We start from the raw sequence: 23,823 nt of genomic DNA, 5'->3' as shown, positions 1-23,823 counted from the left end.
AAGAACGATCACATTTAAATTTTTGATTTCATAACAGGTACAAATAATTTTTATGTAAATGGCGAAGTAATTCTTTTAAATAGAATATCCAAGTACAAAGAACAACGCTACTTAGCAGCCCTGGTTCCCAAACAATGATCATGTGCAATTTTGGCTTTTGCAACTCCCCTCCTTGAAGGGGATTCTTCCATTCATCTACCTTATCAGCATTTCTATCATAGTCCCAGAGTGGTTCTAGGGGCCCAGAATGGTGTGTAAAAAGTTGAACATTTTGAACACACTTTAGAGCTGACAGCTGAAAAGGAAATTCAGCACTCTGAGAATAAAGCTCCCCCCAGGAACTCCAGGAACAACCCAGCTGTTGTACTGTAGTTATGTGTCAAGATAACAAACTGAAAGCAGGAAATGCTAACCTAGTGAATTTGTAGGGATGGTCTAGGTATAATGTTGAAATACAGGTTAACTATTAGCATTACGTAAAGCCCTTTAATTACATATTACCCTTATCATACATGTGCCGCATGTATACACACATATGCACATGTGTACACGCATGTACACACATACACGGCACACATATACATATGTTTACATACAAACATAGTTTGCACCACAATATTGAAAATTATTTTGTTTAAATATTCATTCTTGAGTCGTTGAGGACATATATCTTATAAAGAAAATTTTATGGACAAAGCAGTGAAAATGGTACATGGTTGAGGACAGGGTTATGCAAACAGGCTTAGATGTATGAACTGAACGCTATTACTCCTTCTTTTTTTGCCCTCCTTCTCCTGACCAACCAGATTCAAATAATCTTTACTGGCTGCTAAATTTCTCCTGAGAAATCAAACAACTCTCTAGAATTGCAGTAATAAACGACAATTTCTTACAAAAACATGTGTAAAGTAACTACAGAATGAAGTATTCAACTCATAGAAAGGAACTGCTAACACATGTAACATGGAAAATGGCTGATAAAAGTCTCTTCGGTGCCATTCAATTATGGCATCAGCAGAAACACAAAAATCCCTCCAATTATTTCAGTAAAATCTTCATTTATTCATTATTTCAGAGGCTGAGCAAATGGTTTGTGTAAACATATCCTTCAGTAACACACACATGTTTATTTTAGCCATCTGAAGGCTGCTGCTATGTTTATAGAAGCCATCAGACACATACAGCCACTCACTTGTGGCTTTGCCTTTTCTTGAAAGGGGTGAAGAGGGAGAAGAGGGAATGAAACAATAAATCCAGTTTCTCTTTTGCATAAAGCACTACCTCCAACGTTCTTAAATAACTTCTGTTTATGTTATTCTTGGACTGTCCTTTGGCTTTCTTGTTCATTCAATTATATTGCTCTTTCATATTTGCTAGTACAAGCTATGTTCTGGCTATAGTTTCAAGAAAGAAAGCCAGTTAGGGAGTTAACTGCTGTATTTGTTTATACCCACGTAACTCACATATGTAGCAGTGTAATTTGTCCACATCAGAGGACAAAGCACAGACACAACAGTACCCTTATGAACAACATAAGCAACTCATCATCACCTATTACCCGGCTAAGAGCTGAGCCCCTCCAGCCTCAAGCAGAAGTAAGCCCTCCACCAAGGGATTTCACTCTGGGTTGACTGCGGTACGTGACCTTTGGGTTAGAAAACAATTCACATTTTCAAGACGCAAGCAACACACACACACACACACACACACACACACACACACACACACAAATGGCTCACAAAATTCTAAGGTCAAAACAACAGAACACCTTCAGGGTTGCAACTTAATAAGTCTGTGAAAACTTTCCAACGGAGTCAGCTTTGGTTCCGAAGAGAATGTTTATACATTGGGGGTGCGGGACGTGTGGAGAGGGAGGAGGGTGGAGGAAGTCTTCCAGTTTTGATGATACTCACTCAGCTCCCTCAGCACTGCCATTTTCAGCCCTGAAGAAGGAGCTGCTTTGACATGGAAACACCTCTACAGAAGGATGGGCACAAGGCAGAAAAGGGGGCGACCATGGACAAGTGATTATACGAAGAAGGTAACGGTAGCTAACAACAATCAAAACAAAGCAAAACCAAAACACCTTCTTTGCTTTGTCCTTTGCTACCACAAAGTCTCCGGGGATTGCCTTTTGTTCAAAACAAAAAGCAACAACCACAACCAAAATAACGTGATATTTTCTTTATTCCATTAGGACAAAGGCAAATGATTTAATTCTCTGGTTGAATAGACATTTCTCATGTATTTTTAATTTATTCAGATCATTCTAAAGTTGCAGCAGTGCCCTGAAGATTTTAGATGTCTGTTATCTGCCTTAAAAGTAGTAGTGTTACAGACATTTGTGATTTCTTTTTTCAATATCTTTTCTAGGAAAAAAAAAAAAACTACTGAGTTTCCTAAATAACTATAAGACACACACTATAAACCATGAATAAATTATGAATATGTTATGCCACAGACATGACCTATTTTATGATCAAATATGGACTCCACGCGTGCCTATTTTTGATAAGTATAACAAAGCAAAGCAAATTCCTGTCGCATCTGAGCACATTTACTCTGAACTGTATGATACTCGGATTTTAAGAACGGTGAGGGTCTGTATCAGTCACAGTGTGTCTGGGACTGCCCACCACAGAGATTCAATAAATACCTGTTGAATGTATGAACGTGATGCCTGCCGTTATCAATTATGTGCCCTCTGAATCATGATAAAAAGGGAAGAAACAAACCAAAAGCTACCTTCGTCAAGCTTTTTGAAGCACTAAGGCCATTCTACATATCATGACCTGCTAATCCAAAAAAATTATTTTTGAGAGAGAAAATAAATCTTAACTACATGAAGTCCATTTTTTTTTTTCTGATTGTGACCTGAAACCGATGACCACACCACTTTTTCACCAAGAAGATGATTTGTAAGATGAACAATGCTCTCCTAAGAACTGAGTTTAGTCGTCATATTAATTCACTCCAATACCTGTGTTCTGTGGTGATTCACTGTCCACTCACCTTTTCCTTTTGGGGATAACAATGTTTGAGTTGAAACATCACTACGAACTAGGTACAGTTATAGTTTAAGTCTTCAATAATTTATATCCTTATTTCGCTTTAATGTACTTTAGCAATACTACCCAATTTTAGATAAGTAAATGTCAATCAGTAATCCACAGATTGGGAAGTTCACACAGCTATAGCTACATTTAAAAACACAAGTTCTTTCCATCTGACTTGCAATTTTTTCTAAATATGTTAAGGCTTGTATGTAGAAATGGGCCATTTAGCCAACCAACAGAGCATGGAATATAAGGATAAATAAAATTAGATCCAAACATTGTGTTATCAAGTTGAATCAAATTAAATTTTAAAATACTTACTAATAAAGACTATTTAAATAAATAGTTTATCTTCTTTCATTGAGTTTATCTTCTTTTTTGTAAGTATATATTGTATTTTTTCCAAATGGAGGAATAATACAAGCTTCGTGGAAAAAAATCAAAAGAGGTAAAAATGTACACATTTTAAAGAGGATGTTATACTAATCTTTAAAAAGAGGAAAAGTCATATGGTATTCATTTCAGGTAGTGAATTAATAAAAAGTCAACAGGCTTTTAAAACAGAATCCAACTAATTTTCTTAATTTTTACCTGAGAAAAAAGTGGGCATTTCATTAATTTCATTCTTTGAAACTTTACTCTTCAGCAGTTTCTATGAAGCATATGGAGATGCGCAGCACTTTTACAACTGATACCCAAGTATGTACTTTTAACACAGGGATGCTTAGTAAAGAGAGGATGACAGTCATAACACAGTTTGAAAATTATGTTGGCTCTACTTTTGTTGAACTCCTTATGGGATTACCTCACTCTCTTCTGTAAATTTTTATCTCATTACATAAGATTATACCATGAATTTTAATCATTTAATTTGTCAATTTGACACAATTTATTCTTTACTGAAATAATTCATAAGAAGCTGAATTAGCACTACTTACTTTCTAAAACCAGTACGTGAGACAATATCAAAACTGGCTTTGAAAATGAAGTTTTAGAATGATTTTGTCAGCCAACCAAATAAAGTCAGCTCTCAGTGATTCACATCAATGTATAAAAAGAAGCTAAAACTTTACTTAAACAAAATTCCTTCTCTAGCTATTGATTCCAACAATCCCCCCACTCCAAAATTCATGAGTGTTGCTAATAACAGTTAAATTGACTGATTTGAAATTTTTCTTTTAGTTAGCTTTTTCCCTCTGAGAGGGGAGTAAATGAATAGTAAAATGGCTTAAAGTTAACAGTAAAGAAAAAGAACTGAAATGAGAAGAATCTATAATGTGAAAACCCCATGCTTTTTCCTCAGACAGCTGAAAAAAAATCTTCCCTAAAATTGTGATTTCATTTTTCAGTTCCTAAAATCTAAGTGTCAAATCCCCTCCTCCCCACCTCCCCCCACTATTATAAATCGTTTACAACATTTGACAGCACTTAGGAATTCCAGTCACCAATTAGCATATGCTCTAATCTCCAATTAATTTGAAGTTGCATCTAAATGAGAAATAAAGAAAGAGGGTAGGGAGAGAAGGACGATATAGCCAAAACAACTAAAATTTTAACATATATATACTTTCTGTAAAGCTAGTTAGAAACAAACACTATAGCTCATGTAATTTTAGGTGTAAGTGTAGGGTTGGAAATAATTAAAATGTTACCTTTGCCAAGTAATTCCCAATGTATCCTCACTGGTACTGGGGTATAAATGCCTGCCGTTTTGATTCATGGTCCAGTCACAAATCCTCAGCTGTCAATTGAAACCTAGCAGTCAGATATGGATCGAGCAGTACTACAGTTTTTAGTATTTAAATGAACACATGCAAACTAGTACTGTACATGGCATTAACCTTACTTTCCCAAGAGGCAACTTAAAAAAAAAAAAAAAGAGCAAAAGAAAACCTTACTCTGAAAAGCAAGATTCCTAGACTGTTTTTCAGAAAAAGCTATTGCAATATGCTTCTCTATTAATTAAAGCATACAAGAGAAATGAGTGCTTAGAACATAACAATTAGACATTAATTAGAGTACAAAATGTGCTGAAATAAAAGCAAACGTTAATGTTCAATAGAGAGAAATATTTTAGAAAAAAAATTTTAAAAGCTTTTAAAAATATGTAACATACCAAATAATCTGCACTGAGTAAAATAATCAATAACTTTTAAGCATGCAGTTTGCAAAACACAGAAGACATGCAGTTTAGAGGAGAAGGGTCCCACCTTATGAACATCCTCCCTAACTTATGTTTAGAAGCATCAAGGGATTCAGTTTTAGATGTTTACTAATTTTGTTTTATTCAAAGTGGCTTTTTTTTTTTTTTCAGACAGGGTTGATAAGAGTTTCTACTTTTATTTTAAACTCAGAGTAACGGCATTGGAAATACTTTACCACATCTGAATAGAGTGAGGAATGCGCTGAATACAAGCTGAAACGAATTCTTCCCAGATCTCCAAATCATCAGCTCTGCCCTTCAGAGGTTGTTCCAGTAACCCTATCCAGCTCTGTTTGGTTAACAGCTGCCCTACAGTGCTAGCAGATTTATTGAAAAGATATATTGCTTATTTTTATCCTTAAGAAAGTAAACTTATCTGGCTTTGGGGGAAGAAAACACACTAGAAAATCATGGGTTTTAATCTGTAGAGAGCTATGCTGTAAATTAACTGAATCTTGCATTGAAAAGATGACTTATTCAAAGCAGTCCACTAAACCTTGTTTGCTGCTTTTCAGTAAGAATTTCTAGAAGATGATGATTGGAGCCAAAGTCCCTTTAAACTCATGATAAGTTATTTTAATCCTTTCTGATAACATTATGGCTAAAAAAAAAATTGGCTATTAAGAATCTTTTCCTTTTAGACTCTAGTTTCTATACACTCTAGGTAATAGTGATTCTGGAGTTTCAGAATATTTGGTTTTGCTCATTTTTCTACAGATCTATGAGGCTCCAAAAACACCACCTACAATTCCCCAAACATGTATTTAAATTATACTGATATTTCAGGTAAAAGTAATTTTATAAATTAAAGAACTGAAAATTAATTAACCAATCAATTAATTAACTAATTAAAAAGCTGAAAAAATTCCCTTAATGTAGACAGATAGATAGGTTGAAAGATATGTAGATTTTGCTTAGAATATATGTCATAAATAAGCCATATATCAGTAAAGAAATTAAATTAGAATGAAAAATATTCTTAAAATGGACCTTAATGCTTGCGTAAAGGAGAAAATTTTATGGCAAGATTTTTAAAAAGTGCTCAAAATGGAGCATCTCATCAGAAATGCAATGCGATGGGGCAATTTGAAAAATTATTTCTTCAGTAACAGTAGTCAGTTGGCTCCTTCAAAGTCTATTCTTTTCAAGCAATACTATGAAAACAATCTAAAAACAGTTCAAGAAGCTTGGCTTCGTATAAAGATTACCTTAAGGACCACTCATAGATTCTGCTCTAGTCCTAGTTTTGAGTCAAGTAAACATTCTGAAGAAGGGGGGCAGAGTAGAGCAGAGCTCTAGGCAGAGCACATGTTAATTCTGCTAATAATTAATTTCAGGTTAGTTTCTATGAGCCTCTCAGGTTATATTGGAGAAATTTTCATAAAGAAAAGCTATTTTCACAAAGCCAGGTGACCTAAATATCACTCACTGATTGGCTTGTTGTCTCCCAGACAACTGGAGACACTGTTGTCTCCTTGGAAGAATGCATATGTAAATCAGTTAGTTTTTTGTTGTTCATGTTGCTAATTTTTTGTTTGTTTCTTTGTTAATCATCCCTCCAAAATGTCAAGAGGGCTGTCTTTGGCCACCCGGTGAACACTTAAAATCAACATACTTTTGGACTTTTCTCTCCTAACAGTAGTCTCAAAGGGATGAAACCTGACTAAAACTATTCATTTTCAACCATACTTAAGGTACATATGATCAAAATATCTTCTCCCAAACAGATAATTATGCTTAAATACAGAAAAAATGATCACTGAGTATATTTAACAATCTACGTGCCAAAGAAATGGGCAGGATATCAATTAGTATTGAATTAATTTCCTTTCAGTTACTGAAAATATAAAATAAAATTTAAATTTATTTAGCTATTTAGATTGTGGACTGGCATTATCAACATTTCCAAAAGTTTCTGAGGAGAAGTACTTATACCTGCTTGTATGTTATAACTTACTTAACCAGGTTACTTGACCAAGAGCCTTTGAATTAATAATTAACCACTTGATTAAGCAAAATTTTAAAGGTGATCCTGTGAACAGGGGAAACAATAAACAATTAAAATAGAAACTGTATATTCACTGAAAATTTCCATGATACTAATTCCTAATGAAATCAATTCCTAAGAATCTTGTTTGAATAAGATAGTCCTGACTCAGCAAATTTTGAACAGATTCTCAGGTGATGAAAGGTTAAGTGTATTTAAGCTTCTTTTTGGAACATGTTAAATATTCTTGGTATTAGCATAATTCAGAATTCCTAACCAAAACGGATTTTACTTTAGACTTTAAATGTTTAAAATAATAGGTGATAATCTTATTTAAGTTTAGGGTAGTGATTTCTCAATTTCTGTCCTGTGAGAGGGTAGGTGTTATGTAATTTAGCTATCAATTCTTTTTTTAAGTTAAATTTTAAATCTTTAATTTTAGGTGGTACATAAATACATGCCTTTCATTAACATAATAATTTTCTGCAAAGCTTCAACAACGCCCTAGTGATTTTTCCAAGTATTTTTCCTCAAAAAATAGGGAGATACTTTTTCCCCCTATAGTAATCAAGTTTAAAACACCAGGGGCAAAGTCGTTTAGAAATTTAGTTTGTTAAAGTTGTGTTTGTAGCAACTCGTACATTTGTAACAATACAGACTCTTTGACAGATCTGATCATATGCACATCCTCACAGAAATGCACACATATAAATAATTTTAATTCTTTAATTTATATGCATCCACAAACATGACATAAGATTGTCTAGAAAATTAAGGTAAATTTTATATTAAAACAATTATGCCCAGATTTCCAAAAGCAAACAGAAGGTGAGGTAAGGAAGTTTAAGATTCTCCTTCAAAAAAGCTATGAGTGAAGGGATGGGGTTGAAAAAATCCAAACTAAGAAAGAAGTGAAGGTAAAGTTTTCACTGCATATGTTCTTAAGATGATGTCCCTAAAATCTCTGGAATGAGAACCTTGTTCTTAGCCCAACTCAATGAGTTTCAGAAAAACAAGCATGGGGACCATCTAGTTTCCCTCAAAAATCTGCCCAAGGGGAAACACCTAAGATCTGGATCATTATCCTTGCCTACAGGACACTCAAATATTCATGCAGGTAGAATCAACGTTGCCTGTGATTTCAGAATAAGAGTTTGTTTATTCACATGACGGGCCTCCATTGTTATTAACACGGGCTTTTGTTAAATGCCTCACAATTAGCTTTGGGAACAAAAGAAAGAAGGTAAGAAAATGTTCTACTTTGCTGGACTCAGCAAACAGTACTAACAGTCCCTTATGATGACAACAGCTTTCCGTTGAACCAATAAACCATTAAACTGTAAACAGAATAATCAACACAGGTAAATTTATCTTTTTGCTTTTCTTTTTTTTAAGCTTACAGGGACCCTCAAGGGAATATCTTGAAAGGTGTGTTTTATATTCTTTTAGGTTTCTTCATTTCTCCAGGTAGCCCCCAAAGAAACAGATTTTGGGGGGTTGGGGGTGCTTTTGGGGGTGGGGTGATTAAAAAGATTAATCCTTCAGGATTCATATTTTCCTCTTAACTCTTAGATTAGTTGATTTTTATTTTATTAATCACCTACCAGAGAGCAAATAAAATGGCCTCTGAATGAAAAGGATGTAGCTTTACTGAACAAACAAAATGGTCAAGATAAAATTGTGATACAGGTGGAGCATGTAAACGTATAAAAATGAAAAAGATATTCAAGGTCATCCTGGTACCTTAAAGTTACATCTCATATCAATTTCTGAAAACCGTGCTTCTTGATATTTAATAAACACGGTAGGATTAAGTTAAATGGGTATGCATAGTTCATGAACTAAATAAACACTACTGACCATAAATCATAAGAACTAGAAAATGAAAAGTTTTTTTTTTTTAATTTTTAAATGGAGGTTACTTTCATCTGTAAAATTTAAGATTTCAGGGGAACTTGGAGATCATGTAGTTCAACCTCTTCATTTTCCTTTCCAAGATAAGAATAGGACAGAAAGGTTTAAAGGCCTGTCCAAGGTTAGACATGTCCTGTCATGTCACTAAAACCACACCTCCTGACTCCTAATCCCTGTTTCTCTCCCACGACACAAGTTTGCCTGTCATTATTCTTTTCCTACCCTACTTTTCATGTGCAGCTCAAGAATATTTAAGGCTAAAATGTCTATAATTATAACTCTTCATAATTTCCTTTATTTCCCTGATTCTGCTTAGACCTTCTGAAGTTAAAAATTTCAGAAAAGAAAATTGTCTCCCTTGTGATTGCATTGACTGAAATTTAAGGTTACAGCAAACGATTTTATTTTTATGTTCTCTAGAATAATTTATCTGGATATTAGCCTTTGATACCCAATAAAAGTAAGTGAATGAATGAATGATAAAAGACAGACTTTGGAAGGTTTTTTTATTTTATTTTATTTTTTATTTTAAGAACTAGCCAAAAAGCTAAACATTTGCATAGCCATTATTTTGAGTGAAACTTCCTTTAAATGTGTTTCCTTTCCAGCTAGCATATGTGAAAGGTGACCTCTTATCCATTTACATACCTACCCAGAAGTCATGTGATAGGGTTTTACGTCAAGCTGTCAATTATGATAACAGACACAATAAGAACAGCCCAAGTGTTGATAGCCTGCTTCCTGACTTTATTGAAAAGTTTGTTGATAGTCTACTTGTGGCCTTTCAATTGCTTGCCTTTAATAAAAGACTACCTTGCCAGTGGTTTTAAGGTACCTAGCTTTGGCTTTGCCATTTGTCAGGACAAATATTATAAAGGGATTTCAATGAATATCTTAGATAAACAAACATAAAATCGTACAGAGGCAACGTCTTAAAAAGGCCATTGGGTGTAACAGAAATTTTTAGTGTCGTGAAAAGTCCTTTCAAATTCTAGTTTCAGACTTTTATCAAGAAAAGTGTTGAAAACATTTTCATAGAAAGTAGCCCAGTGATTGAAATTGAAATAAGAGCATCATACAATCATGCAAGAGATGTAACATGCGGAAGCCCGGGCACCAGTAAAATCCATGCAACTGTGAGAAGTAATGCAAGGACTTGAGTTGATCAGCCCACTGATTCATTAGCTCTAATAATAAGTAGCATATATAGTCAGGAGATTATAATTTTGAGATTATGAAAACAAGTCTCGTATTTTATAAACTACAGCTGACTTGACTTTGTTGTCTCAGGGAAGGCAAAAGTGACCTCCCATTTGCTCCATCTCGAATCTCAAATCGATATCAAAGGTTAATATGTACCTTAGCCCAACTCAATGAGTTTCAGAAAAACAAGCATGGGGACCATCTAGTTTCCCTCAAAAATCTGCCCAAGGGGAAACACCTAAGATCTGGATCATTATCCTTGCCTACACGACACTCAAATAGTAATAGTATTTGAATAGTAATCAATAGTAATTGATATGAATAGTAATTGAATTACTTCGAATACTAATCTTTTATTTCCAAACAAGAAGCTTCTTAGCTACAAACTTTTTTTCCAACTTGCAATAAGGGTTTTGTAAACATGTTGTACTGATGTATAACAGTAAGGATTTATACTTTTATTATGGCCTTACACTCTAGTATAACGGTGATCAAATTAACTAGACCTTTTTATATTACCAAACTTTCTATGACTACAAAGAAAGAAGGCCTGCAATTTAGCAAATTTATTATGAGGCTGATCAATATGAAATTGGTGCTAATTCAAGTAAGCTGTCTCATATTTGCCATTTATACTAAAATTGTTAGACTGGATTATACAAAAATTTCTGTATTTTCTAAGCAATACCCAATACTCTGCTATATAATTCCCATATTCTTGGGGAGATGAAATTTAGGAAGTGTGGTTTCTTCACTGCCTATCATAATGAATGTGCACAGTGTGTTCAGGAAGTATAAGGAGGAAAGGAAACACCGCATTTTACTAAACTTCTGTGAAGTTAAGCCAGAGAGGAGGTCCTTGACACTTCTGAAAAAGTTCCAAATCATAAAAAGACATTTCTCAGCAGAGACTAAAGAGTTCGGTTTGCCAAAAACCCACAAGTTCTTCAAGCCACCACACCATCGTCCAAGAGAAAAGTTAAAGAATGAAGTTCCAATTGAAGTTCTGATTTTAAGATTTCCCCCATGCCAATAGTGAATGCATTAAATAAGCCAATCATCTCAAAGACAGTCTAGTTCCAGACCTTGAAAAACACTCAAGATTGAGTTAAGAGATATAGGGAAACTTCAAAGTTCTGATCAGCTGGCATGAGCTGATTATTATGACTAATTAGAGGACTGTTTTTAATGGAAAATAATCAATTGTTTTAAAGAAATCTTTTTTGAAATATTCTTCAAGATTATGTGATTTTATTTTTCAGACTCAAATGAGATATCACATTTAGAATGGCAGTGGAATTCCTGTGTCAGAAAAACTATATTTCAAGGCAGTTAGCAACCAGTAATGATCAGTAATAACCATTATAAAAAGGAGCACAGTGATGTATAATTACTAATAACAACTGCATGTATTCCAAGTTAATGGTTATAAAAGCTTATGCTTTTAGTATTCAGATTTGCCAAAATGAATGTATTACTCTTACCAGTGGAGTACAGGGTTAATTTTAATATTTCCCATCTTAATTTAAGAAGTCAGTGTCCTTGTGTGTTAGGAATAATTATATTGAAAGCTCTGCTTTAGTGTCATTGTGTAGAAAGATTATTTATAAGACAGTCAAAATTATTCAACAATTTTAAATTTATTGTTATCTCTAATTTATGTAGGCTATATTAAAGTTCTTTTCTAAGAAAAAAATAGCACTCAACAATGCACATCAATACTTTTCATAACCTAAAAGGATAAATCTTTATAAAGCAGTCGCCAATAAACTGAAGAATGTACCTGGTGACAATATTTATTCTTAAGGGGTCATGTATATTAAAAGCTAAGGGGAATGTTTAAAAGAACTCTCTCAGACTAAAACCATTGCCTTTCTAATTTTGAATTTCTCCTAGCTAATATAAAATGATTGATTACCTTTATTTCATGTACCCCTTGATTTTTCTTTCCATTCATCACTGAGTACTTTAAACCAAATGCATTTAAAACCTGCTGCTAGAAGAGTGGTCTCTTTTAAATCTTTGGAAAGTAATGAAAGCACACAGTAAATCAATCTCATTTCTGCTGTACGAAAGAATAACCTTTACTCTACTGAAGTCATTTAAACTGTTCCTGTCCCTCTGTTCCTGGACAGTAAACATAAAACTTCATCTCTAGGATTCTGTTAAAATTTGAAAGGATTAAAGTAATTGAAAGCTTTTAACTAGAGCCTTAGTTTAGTAATATACGTGTATAGTATGATACGCATATACACTCATTTTCTGCATGCCTCAAATTGTAGCTTATTATGAATTGGCATATAGGGCTTCTTCAATTCAAAAAGTAGCACTAATTCTTTCATTATACAGAGGACAAATTATCTGTCTGTATGGCACTTAAAACTGAACATTATATTTTTCATTATGAAGCTTATATAATTTTTCTTTCAAAGATCAATACACATTATATATTCCATAAGTGTACACCATATTTGACCCATCTAATCATATTTATATTGTAAGAGGTCTTCACTTGACATTGTCTACTTAAATAACAAGTGGCAGCCTTTGATGAAAAAAGTTTGTAGTTCTAGAACTCATATATATATATATATATATATATATATATATATTTTCAATTAAAATGTGCTCAGAACTCTATCTACGTTAAGACTAGTATTTTCCTGATGCTTGTTAAGTTTTCTTGATTTATCCTTGGACATGTGAAAGAAGAAATAACTTTTATATAATCAATTTTTGTGATCATAATTACATGAGGCTCTAATGACAGTCATGAGTTATAAATTAAAAACTTAAAGCTGCCTTAGGTTAGGACAGGAGGATGGGAAGATTGCTTCTAAATACATGAAAGTGGTTATAATATTCTAAATGTGTTTGGGCTAAAGGTTTAAATAACAGAGGCACGATTCTATGAATTAAAAGTTAACTGAAAACTAGAGACATGTCATTAAGAATGCAAGTCTCATGACAAAAATATTTCTGAAAATATGTGAAATGATTTGTAAGAGAATAAGTTTCTAAACCTATGAATCCTGCATATGTTTTTAAAAAACACAAGGAACATATACATTTGTCAAATAGAACCATATTACAGTAATTATAGCATATTTCATATTATAGCAATTTTAGAGGTGAAAAAAAGCAACATTTCAGAAAATTATGTTGAAAAGCCAATGGCTGGCAAAACCACTAATTATTATTTGGTATTTTCATAACTGTGTACAGATGTTTTCAGTTAGCTCTCACTCTTTTGTTTTGTTTTGTTTTGCTTTTTTTTAAACCTGGCAAAACATCAAGTATCTTGAATAAGCTATCATCTTTACGATTTTCTCTGACCTCTGCATGTGGTGACCTTTAATATAAGCAGTCTGCCACCTTGGCCTGCAACTGGGCAGGACTTGAAAGTTCCACATGAGGCACAGATAGGCATGATAAGCATAAACTAGGTGGACAAGTCTAGAACAAAAGAAGCTGGCATGAGTACCTGCACAGGCTCGCTACATCTGTAAAAACTCAGTTGCACATACAACTTACGTTATAAATGAAGAGCAAGCTCATTAATACCAGCTCTTTCTGATTCATTATAGACATTTTTCCCTATGCAATATTTTGCACACTGTTAATTTCAAACTGCTCTGCTATCAAAACTTGAGAGCAGCAAACATATGCATCATAAAATATATTTAAATTTGAAAGTGTTTAGAATGATTTCTGTCATCCCGTAACTAGAATCGTGGGATTTCTGTATTTGTATGGTCCACGCTTTTGACTATGGCTAATTTGTTTATAAGCTACCATTAATCCTGGCTGTATATTTTCACAGTTTGGGTAAACACTTCATTTGCATTAAATTTACAGCATTAATGAGATGTGAAATTTAAAATGCTACTTGAAACATAAATGAGGTAAGAAAGCAGAACCAAAAAAAAAGTGTTTTATCACATCCGAAATCAGTAAACCAATTTAAACCTATTAAAATAGGAAGGATGCGTCGTCTGAGATTTTAGGTTCAAAACTCATCTTCTTGGACTAAAATACCAAAATGAGGAGTAAAACATCTGGAAAATATGAAAGAGCTCAAAAAAACCCACAAATTGTGAATTGTGTAGTGCTCCTACTTTAACTGGCTTTTAAATCAATTGACAATTTTTGTCTTTGGAAGGTATAGGCTAGTAAGCTCTCAATAGCCAGTAAAACAGAAAAATACTCTGGCTGAAACACTGTTTATTCATGGACATTATGAAATATGCTACAGAGAAGGAAAAGGTCTTGAGCCAATTTGAGACACCCTGTTTAGAGAGGCGAGAAACAATGGATAAATGAGAAGATATTTTGGAAAATGAAATGATCAATTTCTTTCTCAGAAGCCCCGTGAGCCCCGTTCTGAGTCAAGATCTGAGAGGCAGCATGGAGAAAAAGCACCAATGCAAAAGCGTGGCTACACCATCACACCTGGGTGAAACTTGCCCACCTGTTGCTGATGTAGGAAGGATGGGTCTCTTGGGCTTAGTCCCACATATCGATTGGCTTGAGATGTGCCTGAGGCTGTGTAGGCTGATTAAGGAAGAACAAAAACAAAGATAAAAATTGCGAACTATCAAATGAACACCCTGTCCACGCAAAAGAAACCCAGAGAAGTGGGACTTGCAACCAAAAAAAAACAAAAACAAAAACAAAACACAATGTCTTTCTCTTCTCTTTCGTGTGAGTGAATACCACTGATATAAATGACAGTTGACCTCAAGTTGACTGGTTTACCCCCCTCCCAAAAAATCTATCCAGTAACCATATCCCATACTTTGGTGTGGGCATCTCACACATGCTCTGGTTACAGTCTTGCAGGAGTACCAAGGACTGGCTAAATAGAAGGGTCCCTTTCCTAGATGGACCTTTTTACGAGATACTGGTTGTCTAATAATGGGATAATCGATGATGGTCTGTGATTCTAAATGTAAAAGCAGACTGAAAGTCTGTCAGGAAAAAGTGAAAGGTTTAACTGATGGGATTTAAGCAGATGTGCTTGATGATATAGGATGAAAAATCTTACTGAAAAGTCTTACTAAAAAGAGTATCTAACATTATTAACATAAAGGAGAAGGCTATTTTATTATATCATATAGAATGAATTAGCTCAGTATTTTATTTAATGTGAAAATGCCCTTAAGTTTGATAGAAATGTTTCTGAAAAAAATCATTTCTTTTCCAGAAGCACAAAAAGTCAATTTTTTTGTGATTGGTCCAGAGAGTGAGTTGATAGATGGTGAATACTCCTTAAATTATTAGGGTCTCACCTTGCAAGTACTTTTTGTACAGGTACTTGTTGGTGCAGAGCGAATTTTTCAAAGAAAACATCTCCCTAGCCCTAAAGATGTTTGTTCCTTTTCACAGAGGAAAGGACTAATGTATCTTCCCAGCACTAAGCAATCCCATTGTTCCATGTCAGAATAAACAGAAAAAGTAAATTTTCATCATTTATGTTACATCTATAGGTCTGAAGAAAGCTATAATATTTGGTTTAAAACCGTCAGATTAATGAGGAATCCAGACGTTAATTCTTAAAAGGCGTTTTTAAAACGAATACACTAATCCTGCCACGTTCATTTGGCCCATTGAGGCTTTTTTAGGTCAACTTTTTAAAACAGTGAAGATGCTCACAATTCACCTTTTAGTTATTCCTGAATGAAGGGCTCACTCAAGAGCAGCCCTAAGCAGCCAGTGTCCCCTATTCAATCTCCAGACCTCTGGAATTCAACACACACCATTGAAGAAGAGCCTCACCCTTAGAGAGTGGGCACCAAGTCTGTGCTATTCTTTCTTTTCAACCACGAGAAAGAGGTTTCCTTGGCCTCTGTGTTTTCCTTAATTTTTCTGATTTATGAATTCAATGGCTAATTTCTCATCAGTGGCGCCTGGGGAGGTGCAGCGACAACTTTGTTTATAGGAAAGAAAAACGACTCACTATATCGCTTTTGTGCAGGAGTGGAAAATGGACTGATGCAGCCATCTTTATACAACCAAAATACTCCTTTGAATATTTTATGATTTTATAAGTCAAATAAGATCTCTTTTTAATCAACCTGTATGTGAGTATAAGAACAATTCATTAACAAACAGGCTGACAGTACTCCCATAGGTGAGCTGTGATCGTTTCGGTCTGATCTTCCCTTGAATGTAATCTATTAATGTCAGTATAAGAGTAGGTACCAGAAGTTTCTGGAACTTTCAACTACTTAAAAATCTTTGCTTTCTATTTGCTTTTATTTAAAGTGTTGACTTTGTTTGCTCAAAGATGCCCAAGGCATCCACTTTTAAAATTTGGATGTAGCATTTTAGTGACTGTAATGTACATAGCTAATCTGTAGCACAAAGGATTCTTATTCTTCCTTGACTGGGTCTCATCCATCTGTGCATTCAGGGTAGTGTTCACTAGTGTAGGACCCTCTATCAACAAACCAGTTACTGAGAATTAATGATTACTGATGGGAATTACAAGCTTGTGTGGTTTTATTATTTGATGGGGCCTCATGAATTTTGAGAAAGAAATGCTGAGTTCACTGTACACTCCAAGTATTGTCCGTTTTTCTTGTAGAGTTCCTTCCTAGCCTTTCAGAGGCCACAAAAAAAGAGCACTTTCCAATGGCCAAGAAAGAAAGAACCAGTGGTACTTCTAAATCTCTGAAATTTCACACAGGAATTTCCAGAGCATAGGGATTTTCTTGTTCTAAAAATGAAAATAGAAGCTCTGGATTTAACGTATAAGTATAATTGACGAGAAGCATGCTAATTCCTCCCGACTGGAATTTTATCATTCCACTTTACCAATCTGTGCACACCAGCTCCAGTTCTAAAAAGCTGGCAGTGTGGATGAAGCCAATTGAAAAACTGGGTAATAACTCCTGTGTACTTATGAGTACTCTATACAAAGAAGCAAATGAATCATTTGGGTTATTGGTATGTGCTATGTAAATTCACTGGCTAAATCTCTGACATTTAAAATGTTATGGCCATGCTAAAAATCATAATACCTGATGCACCATAATAGGCTAAATACGCAAAAATTTTTTTTAAAAGTTGCAGACAATGGACGTGCAGGTAGCTTACATGTGCCTAATACTAAGCTCTGAAATGTTTTCTCCACCCAACATTGTGTGACTGTTTCTCACAATGACATAACCTGCAGTGATGTAAACATGCAATTATCTTACAGAGGTACTGATTCAGCCTGCCTTGCGAAGGGGCTTAATTTCTATAGGAATGCTCCAATAACTAACAATTACCTAATCTCTCTTCGGGTGATATAAAAACCTTGTACACTGTTATGTTATTCAGTGCATTTTCAATGTATACCTCGAACAAGCAGGCATGACTTATTATTTATGTTATAGCTATTTACTCAAACAAATAAGCTTCTCCCTTTTCAAATAGGATGCACTGAGTGAAATTTGATAAGAGAGAGCTTGCGAGAGCCAGGCCACATTCATGCCTGCTAGTTCCACATAAATGAGAAATCTCCATCGGGTCGGGTAGCTGGAAAAGTTGCCGTGTTTTCCACCTTGGATCAGATATCCAACGGCGCCTTTGATGGACATTTCTCATTTCCTACAGAAATACTTACTGGTTGCTGTAGGTGAAGCTGCCTCACCTTCAGTGGATGTAGTGATGGGTTTAGTATCTGTCATGGTCAGGGTCACAGGTCGCACTGCACTGGGATGGGGAGAGGGTGCCAAGACAGGAGTGAAATGGCCAGGCACTTTCCCTACTACTTGACCACTGCTGTTAGGCTACAAAACAAAAACAGAATGCCGGGTGAAACACTCCAAAAGGCAGTCATCTCGTCCAACAAGTCCACTCAGCACACAGGGCTGAGTGGACCCCGCGTGCTGTGTGCAACCGCCACACAAGCTCTCTCGGATCTGAGTCAGAGAGGCTCGTCAGTGGTTAGTAGTCATAAGAAGCAGCAGCATTTAAAGAAAGTCTTCAGCTTCAAAGCACTTTATATAGGTTTAGTCATCTTTACAACACCCCAAGAGCCAGGTAGAACTGATCCTTCCACTGAGTTGGACAGAAAACTCAAGTGGAGACTTCAATGCTGAGCCCGAGGCTAAAACAGAAGTCCTTACTGAGCTAGTGAGAATTAGAATCAGTGCTACCTTCTTATCTGCTCTTCATGGTCACTTTTGGCTTTCAGAACACAAAATTTACCTAAATGATGATATCACTGAGACAAGGAAGACAAGGATTTCTAGGAGACCAAAGGAGTCAAACTCAACAATGCCCATCATGTATAGTCAAGGCCCATTCTTTGGCATACAAAAATGCTAGCCCTTGCTCACACACAGGTGCACTCAGAAACACACCTCAGGCAATTTTGATCTTAGAATCTCCACTCGACTTGTGACGATTTACTAATATAAACAGGTAGAATGATATTTTAAACATTTAAAATTCCAGCGTCCACACAATGATATAAAACGCTGAACTAGGTCCAACCCTACACCTACAAATAAAAGATTTCCAAAGTAAATTAAAATGTGCTGAAGTGAAGCAGAGGGCAATCAAATATACTCTGCTTTTTGAGTTACTCTTCCATTGCTGGGCATGGAGAGTTACACAAAACACTGATTGTTGACATCTGTGAGAATTAAAGAGAAAATCCGCTAGGCAGTGATAGAAAAGATATTATTATCTGAGTTTTAACCTAGTGTCCATAGTGGGAGACAAAATTCTAAGGGAACACTGTTTGAAGAAATACTGGAATGTATTTTTCTAGACAGAGAATGGTATTTTTAATTATGCTCATGTTGGAATTCACCAGTACATAACGTACACAACAATTTGCTCTGAGGGTGTTCTCCATAAATGTTTAGTCTTTATAATCTGTACCACTTTTAAAGTCCAAAAAGCAATGAAACAGAATATTTTTCTAAATGCCTGCACATAAATTACAAGTAGACATTTCTTTAAAGAAAAAGATAAACAGCTATGAACACTTCACTATTAGAACTTAGAGACATGAAGTAAGTCTTAGTTGGGTGCCTCAGAGGCCACATTATTTATTCTATAAAGAAAATGAACTTTTGAATATCCTACATATTCATCATGAGTAAATTAAGTATTTAAGTCAGGAAAACTGACCAGATTTTTTTCCCCCTATGGAGACCTAGGAGAGAGTTATATCTTAGACTAATTTTATTTAAAATATTCCATTAAATAGCATGACTGTCTCACTCTAATCGGTGTAGCAGCAATGCAATTAATCTCCAAACTGCTGTGGGGAGGACAAAGCATCTCAGTTGCTCGACTTAACAGTCAAAATCAGTGCAGCCCTGGGGGATACTGGAAAGGAGCAGTTGACAACAGGTCAACAAGTCCTCATTTTTTCCCGATTTTTAGAGCTAAAAAGGTGAATATCAAGAGCCCTATTTTGAAGTGCAAATTACCTGGTTTTGAGTTGAAGTTAAACATCAAAGCAGATATAATGTTCCTGCAAAAACAACTCTGCAGTTTATAATAAAGACCCACTTTTCCTTTCAAAGGGAAAAAGCAATTTGTTTCTAAAGAAGACCATCAACTTTTGGTTATGCGACCACTGCCAAAAGACTGCTTTATATATCTCCCCCAAGAAAAAAAGAGTGATCATGTTTTATCATCGGTGGTACATTCGATGGTAAAAAGCCTTTCTGTATATTGTGTTCACCAAAACAGTTTTGACAGTACCTACCTGAGAGCATGGAAGAGAAAAATAACAATATTGTCAAGAAAATGCTGCCACCAAATATATTACCTTGCCCACCCTGCAAGCCTCGTCTACTAGAATTGAATCGACATAAACCAACAAACAGATGTTTCTCTCATTTAAAAAAAGTGAAAGTGACAAAGAAAGAACTCCCAAGCCAATATAGACAACTTTCCTGAAACTCAGGGTCAGAAGAATGGAAGGGTTATTTCTTTTCAGTTTTCTGTTGGTTCAAAACAGATGAAGCTACACTATAAAGCTTGTCTTTTAAGGTTGCTAATAGATGAACTTTCATACTGTAGATATGAAAAGAGAGACATCTTATCTGAAGATGAACAGCATTAGGAAAGGATTATCCTACTTATAGTACATTGCTCCTATTATACAAAATCCTGAGAGGGAATTTTTTTTTTTTAATTGAGATGAGAGTAAGATGCTTCTCAGAAGCTCGGTCTTTACCTTGAAAATATGAAGAAAAACTGAGAACAATATAGGCAGATTATCACCTAACATGCCCTCTTAACTTATAAAGAAATTGAAATATACGTAAAACAAGCACTGAATAATTAAAGAAATGCAGAACACTAAGGCCCTGATTTTAATTTGCATAATTTTTCCCCTAACAGCGCCTAATTAAGACATCAGTTAAAAAAAAAAAATCCAATGGAACTCTAAGATTTTCCACACTGAATTAACGTTAAGGACTTTTAATGGATGTCTTAATTAGACTTTGTTATTCATGGAAATTCTACACAAATTAAAATCAGACCTTGTGTGCACTGTTCCCAGCTGAGTCTAGCAAAATGCTCTATGGAACTGAGACTTTTGAATCCATGCTCTGACAGCAAATTTTACTTCTAAATTGATATACCAAGATCCTACTGTTTTACTTAGTAATTATTATTACAGTCATTAAAAGTGCTACACCATTTGAACATTTTCTTCTAAAACACAAATCATTTAACTTTAAATTCAAAATTCAAGAACAGTATACTTAGTTTAGCATTACTAGTCAATGGAGCTAAAAGTACAGATAACTTAATGTTAAGTAACCCAAATAGTGCTGGACATGTTGTTACTCACACACACACACACACACACACACACACACACAAAATCAGAAGGGACCATTTTGCTCCGTGTTAACAATTAAATTAAGACCAAAGGGAATTTTTTTTTCAGATCTTTCTTTGTTAATTCTAAATTAATATGCACATACTGTTTACTGGCATTTTAGTAAATGAACAACATTAATGTCAGAACACTTATGAAAATCCCGCAGAACATTAAAAAATGTGAGAAGAAGTGGACAGGAGTCTTGGAGGTAAAACAGCAGAGCCAAATACCAGACCATAAGATCGAAATTACATTACAGATTTTTGATATTACGATGGTTGATAGGGCCAGCTTTGGCAGACTGTCTACTTGATTGTGGAAAATCCTCTTATACCAAATCCCCATGAAGTGACCTCTCCAAAGGAGAAGCCACATGTTTAGGGAATGAGGAAGGCACATGAGTCACTACACTTATACAAAGAATCCTTAAAGCCACTGCACAGTGTTTACCACTATAAAAATTAAAAAAAGAAAAAAGACTTCTGGTAATGTCACTCATTATGAAACATAGTCATGTCTGAGCAAAGAATATTCAAGTAGTCATCAAACACTGAAAATGTTTACATTACCAAAGCTTATTTTAATACCTAATAGTTGGTCTATAAATACAACTGTAAGGTCTTTTGTGTGTGTTTATTTTAGCTCATACTTCGCTTCTGCCTGAAATAAGCACTTTGTCTCTGTGTCAAACCAGGTATTTCAGAGGTGCGAACTCCAGTTCAGAACATTTTTGTCAGTGGACCTTCTGCATTAACTTTCTCTTCACTCAATGAAAATCCCAAAACATCAAAACAAGAACATCTTCACAAATGTGCCCCTTCCTTTGGGGCAACACACTTCCTACCTGTCATTCAGCCACCTTTCAATAAAAACTTAGTGAGTCACCAAGAAACTTCCTGAAGATGGATTTCAAAAGCTTGCTGTTCTGCCAGACACACTGTCTAAGTAAGCTTCAGGGCTTACCGTTAGACCTGTGCTTTAATTATATGTTCTCTCTCATTTTTACCTGGCTGGTTTGCGGACTGGATGGGTCATAAGAAGGTACATAGTTCTTCAGAGTATCCTGAGGATTCAGGTGGGGAGGATATCTGATCGTTGGATGAGAGAAGTAGCTCGACGGGGCTGGAGGGAGAATAGCTTGTGTTGGAAATGGCAACGGTGAGGGTGGAGGTGGAGTCCGAGTTGAGATGACTGCAGGAGACAGGAAAGAAAAGAGGACTCATTAGCTGTTGGCCATACTGCTCCGTCCCAATCCTACAGAATCCTGGGAAACTATACAACCGAAGGCTCTTCATTTCCTCCCTCTGATTTAACCAAACTCTCTTAAAATAAGCTAGTCTTTTACTATTATCCTCTATGCCAGGACTGCTAAGCCCACACAGATATCACCTCCAGTCTAGGGAATGAACAATCTTCCTTTCTAGATCTATGAATGGTTTTAAAAAAAGAAGGTTCTCTTTTATAGGTTAAGCCAATAACTCATAAAATATTTCTTTAGGCAAAGTTATTTCCCATCAGAACACATTCTTTGATTAAAAAGTCTTTGTCTCCTAAGTACAGACCAAGTCACAGCATTAAGTAGAGGGCAGGGGACCCACACATTCTCTACCAAAATTCAAAACAGAAGTGTACTCCAATTTTAAGTAAATATTTTGCATTATTTAGAAGGGAAGCCAATAATTAGTAATGTCCTGAATAATTACCTGATCATTGTATAAATGCTTTGGAATATTTGAACATAAACCTGGGAACTCTTTTTTTTAATGAAAAGGTTCCTTTTAAAACCAAAACAGTTCTATTTTCTTCCTACTCTAACTTTTACTACATGTAGCTCAAAAGACATTATTGAGATAAGACCAAGAACAAAACCCTCAGAAATGCAAATTTTAACTTTAATATAGGCATATTAACTTACCCATAAATCACATATTTTATAAAGAGAAATAATGTACAAAACATATGTGATGTACATAATGTTTAATTTTACTGTAATTTTTCAAAATTAGTGTGATCATAATTTATTATTTAGTTTTTAAAATATGATGCTTAAGTTTAAAAATGGGGAAAGAATACAATTGCACAATCATTCTCTCCATAATGTTAAATTTGTACTTTACATAAGTACAATTTAAGAGTATCAACCAGTATATATAGAAGTGAAGATTAACTGTCTATTTCTATTTACTATTTTGATCCAGATCATAGGAAATTTATATGATAAATGTTTAGTGTTTTATGAGACAACGTAGCAAACAATATGAAAAATAAATTCCTTCCATGACCTATAAATGAAAATCATCTGGAATGACTTATCTCCAGCTTTGTAATTATGTACAAAAAAAATTACCCTTAAGGGATATTCCTTATCTTCCCCAAAGAAAGCTTTTTCAGAAGATACAGGAAATTTAAAATGTACATCATAGAAGAATCATAAACTCAGTTTTATGGTCACAACTCTGCTCCCTGAATGTCCAGGGAACTCAGAATCCTCTGGATTGTTGCTACAGTACAGATTCCTGGGCCTAACCACAGACCTACTAGATGAGGACCTCCAGGGGTGAGGCACCAGAAAGTGCATTTTAAACAAGTGCCCCACGTAATGTTTGCA

General features: G+C 34.9%; 1 protein-coding gene across 6 annotated transcripts in view; it reads right to left on the bottom strand.

Annotated features, from left to right (window-relative positions):
* Nucleotides 1-23,823, bottom strand: part of NFIB (nuclear factor I B) — a 229,066-nt gene that overhangs the window by 9,703 nt on the left and 195,540 nt on the right. For 2 of the 6 annotated variants that reach the window (XM_089913215.1, XM_022573744.3), the window contains exons 8-11: nucleotides 22,222-22,406; nucleotides 17,979-18,144; nucleotides 14,835-14,917; nucleotides 4,709-4,797 (exon numbers count right to left, since the gene is read on the bottom strand). In XM_089913215.1, coding sequence (XP_089769341.1) covers nucleotides 4,709-4,797; nucleotides 14,835-14,917; nucleotides 17,979-18,144; nucleotides 22,222-22,406 — 523 coding nt within the window. The remainder of the gene's footprint in view (nucleotides 1-4,708; nucleotides 4,798-14,834; nucleotides 14,918-17,978; nucleotides 18,145-22,221; nucleotides 22,407-23,823) is intronic. The other 4 variants (XM_089913217.1, XM_089913216.1, XM_022573745.2 and 1 more) reach the window with 3 other exon arrangements.

This window comes from Delphinapterus leucas, chromosome 6 (assembly GCF_059928025.1).
Source record: "Delphinapterus leucas isolate spDelLeu-1000000601 "Yukka" chromosome 6, BTC_Dleu_Yukka2, whole genome shotgun sequence".
NCBI classification, from domain to species: Eukaryota; Metazoa; Chordata; class Mammalia; order Artiodactyla; family Monodontidae; genus Delphinapterus; species Delphinapterus leucas.
This window is presented reverse-complemented; position numbering and strand designations above follow the sequence as displayed.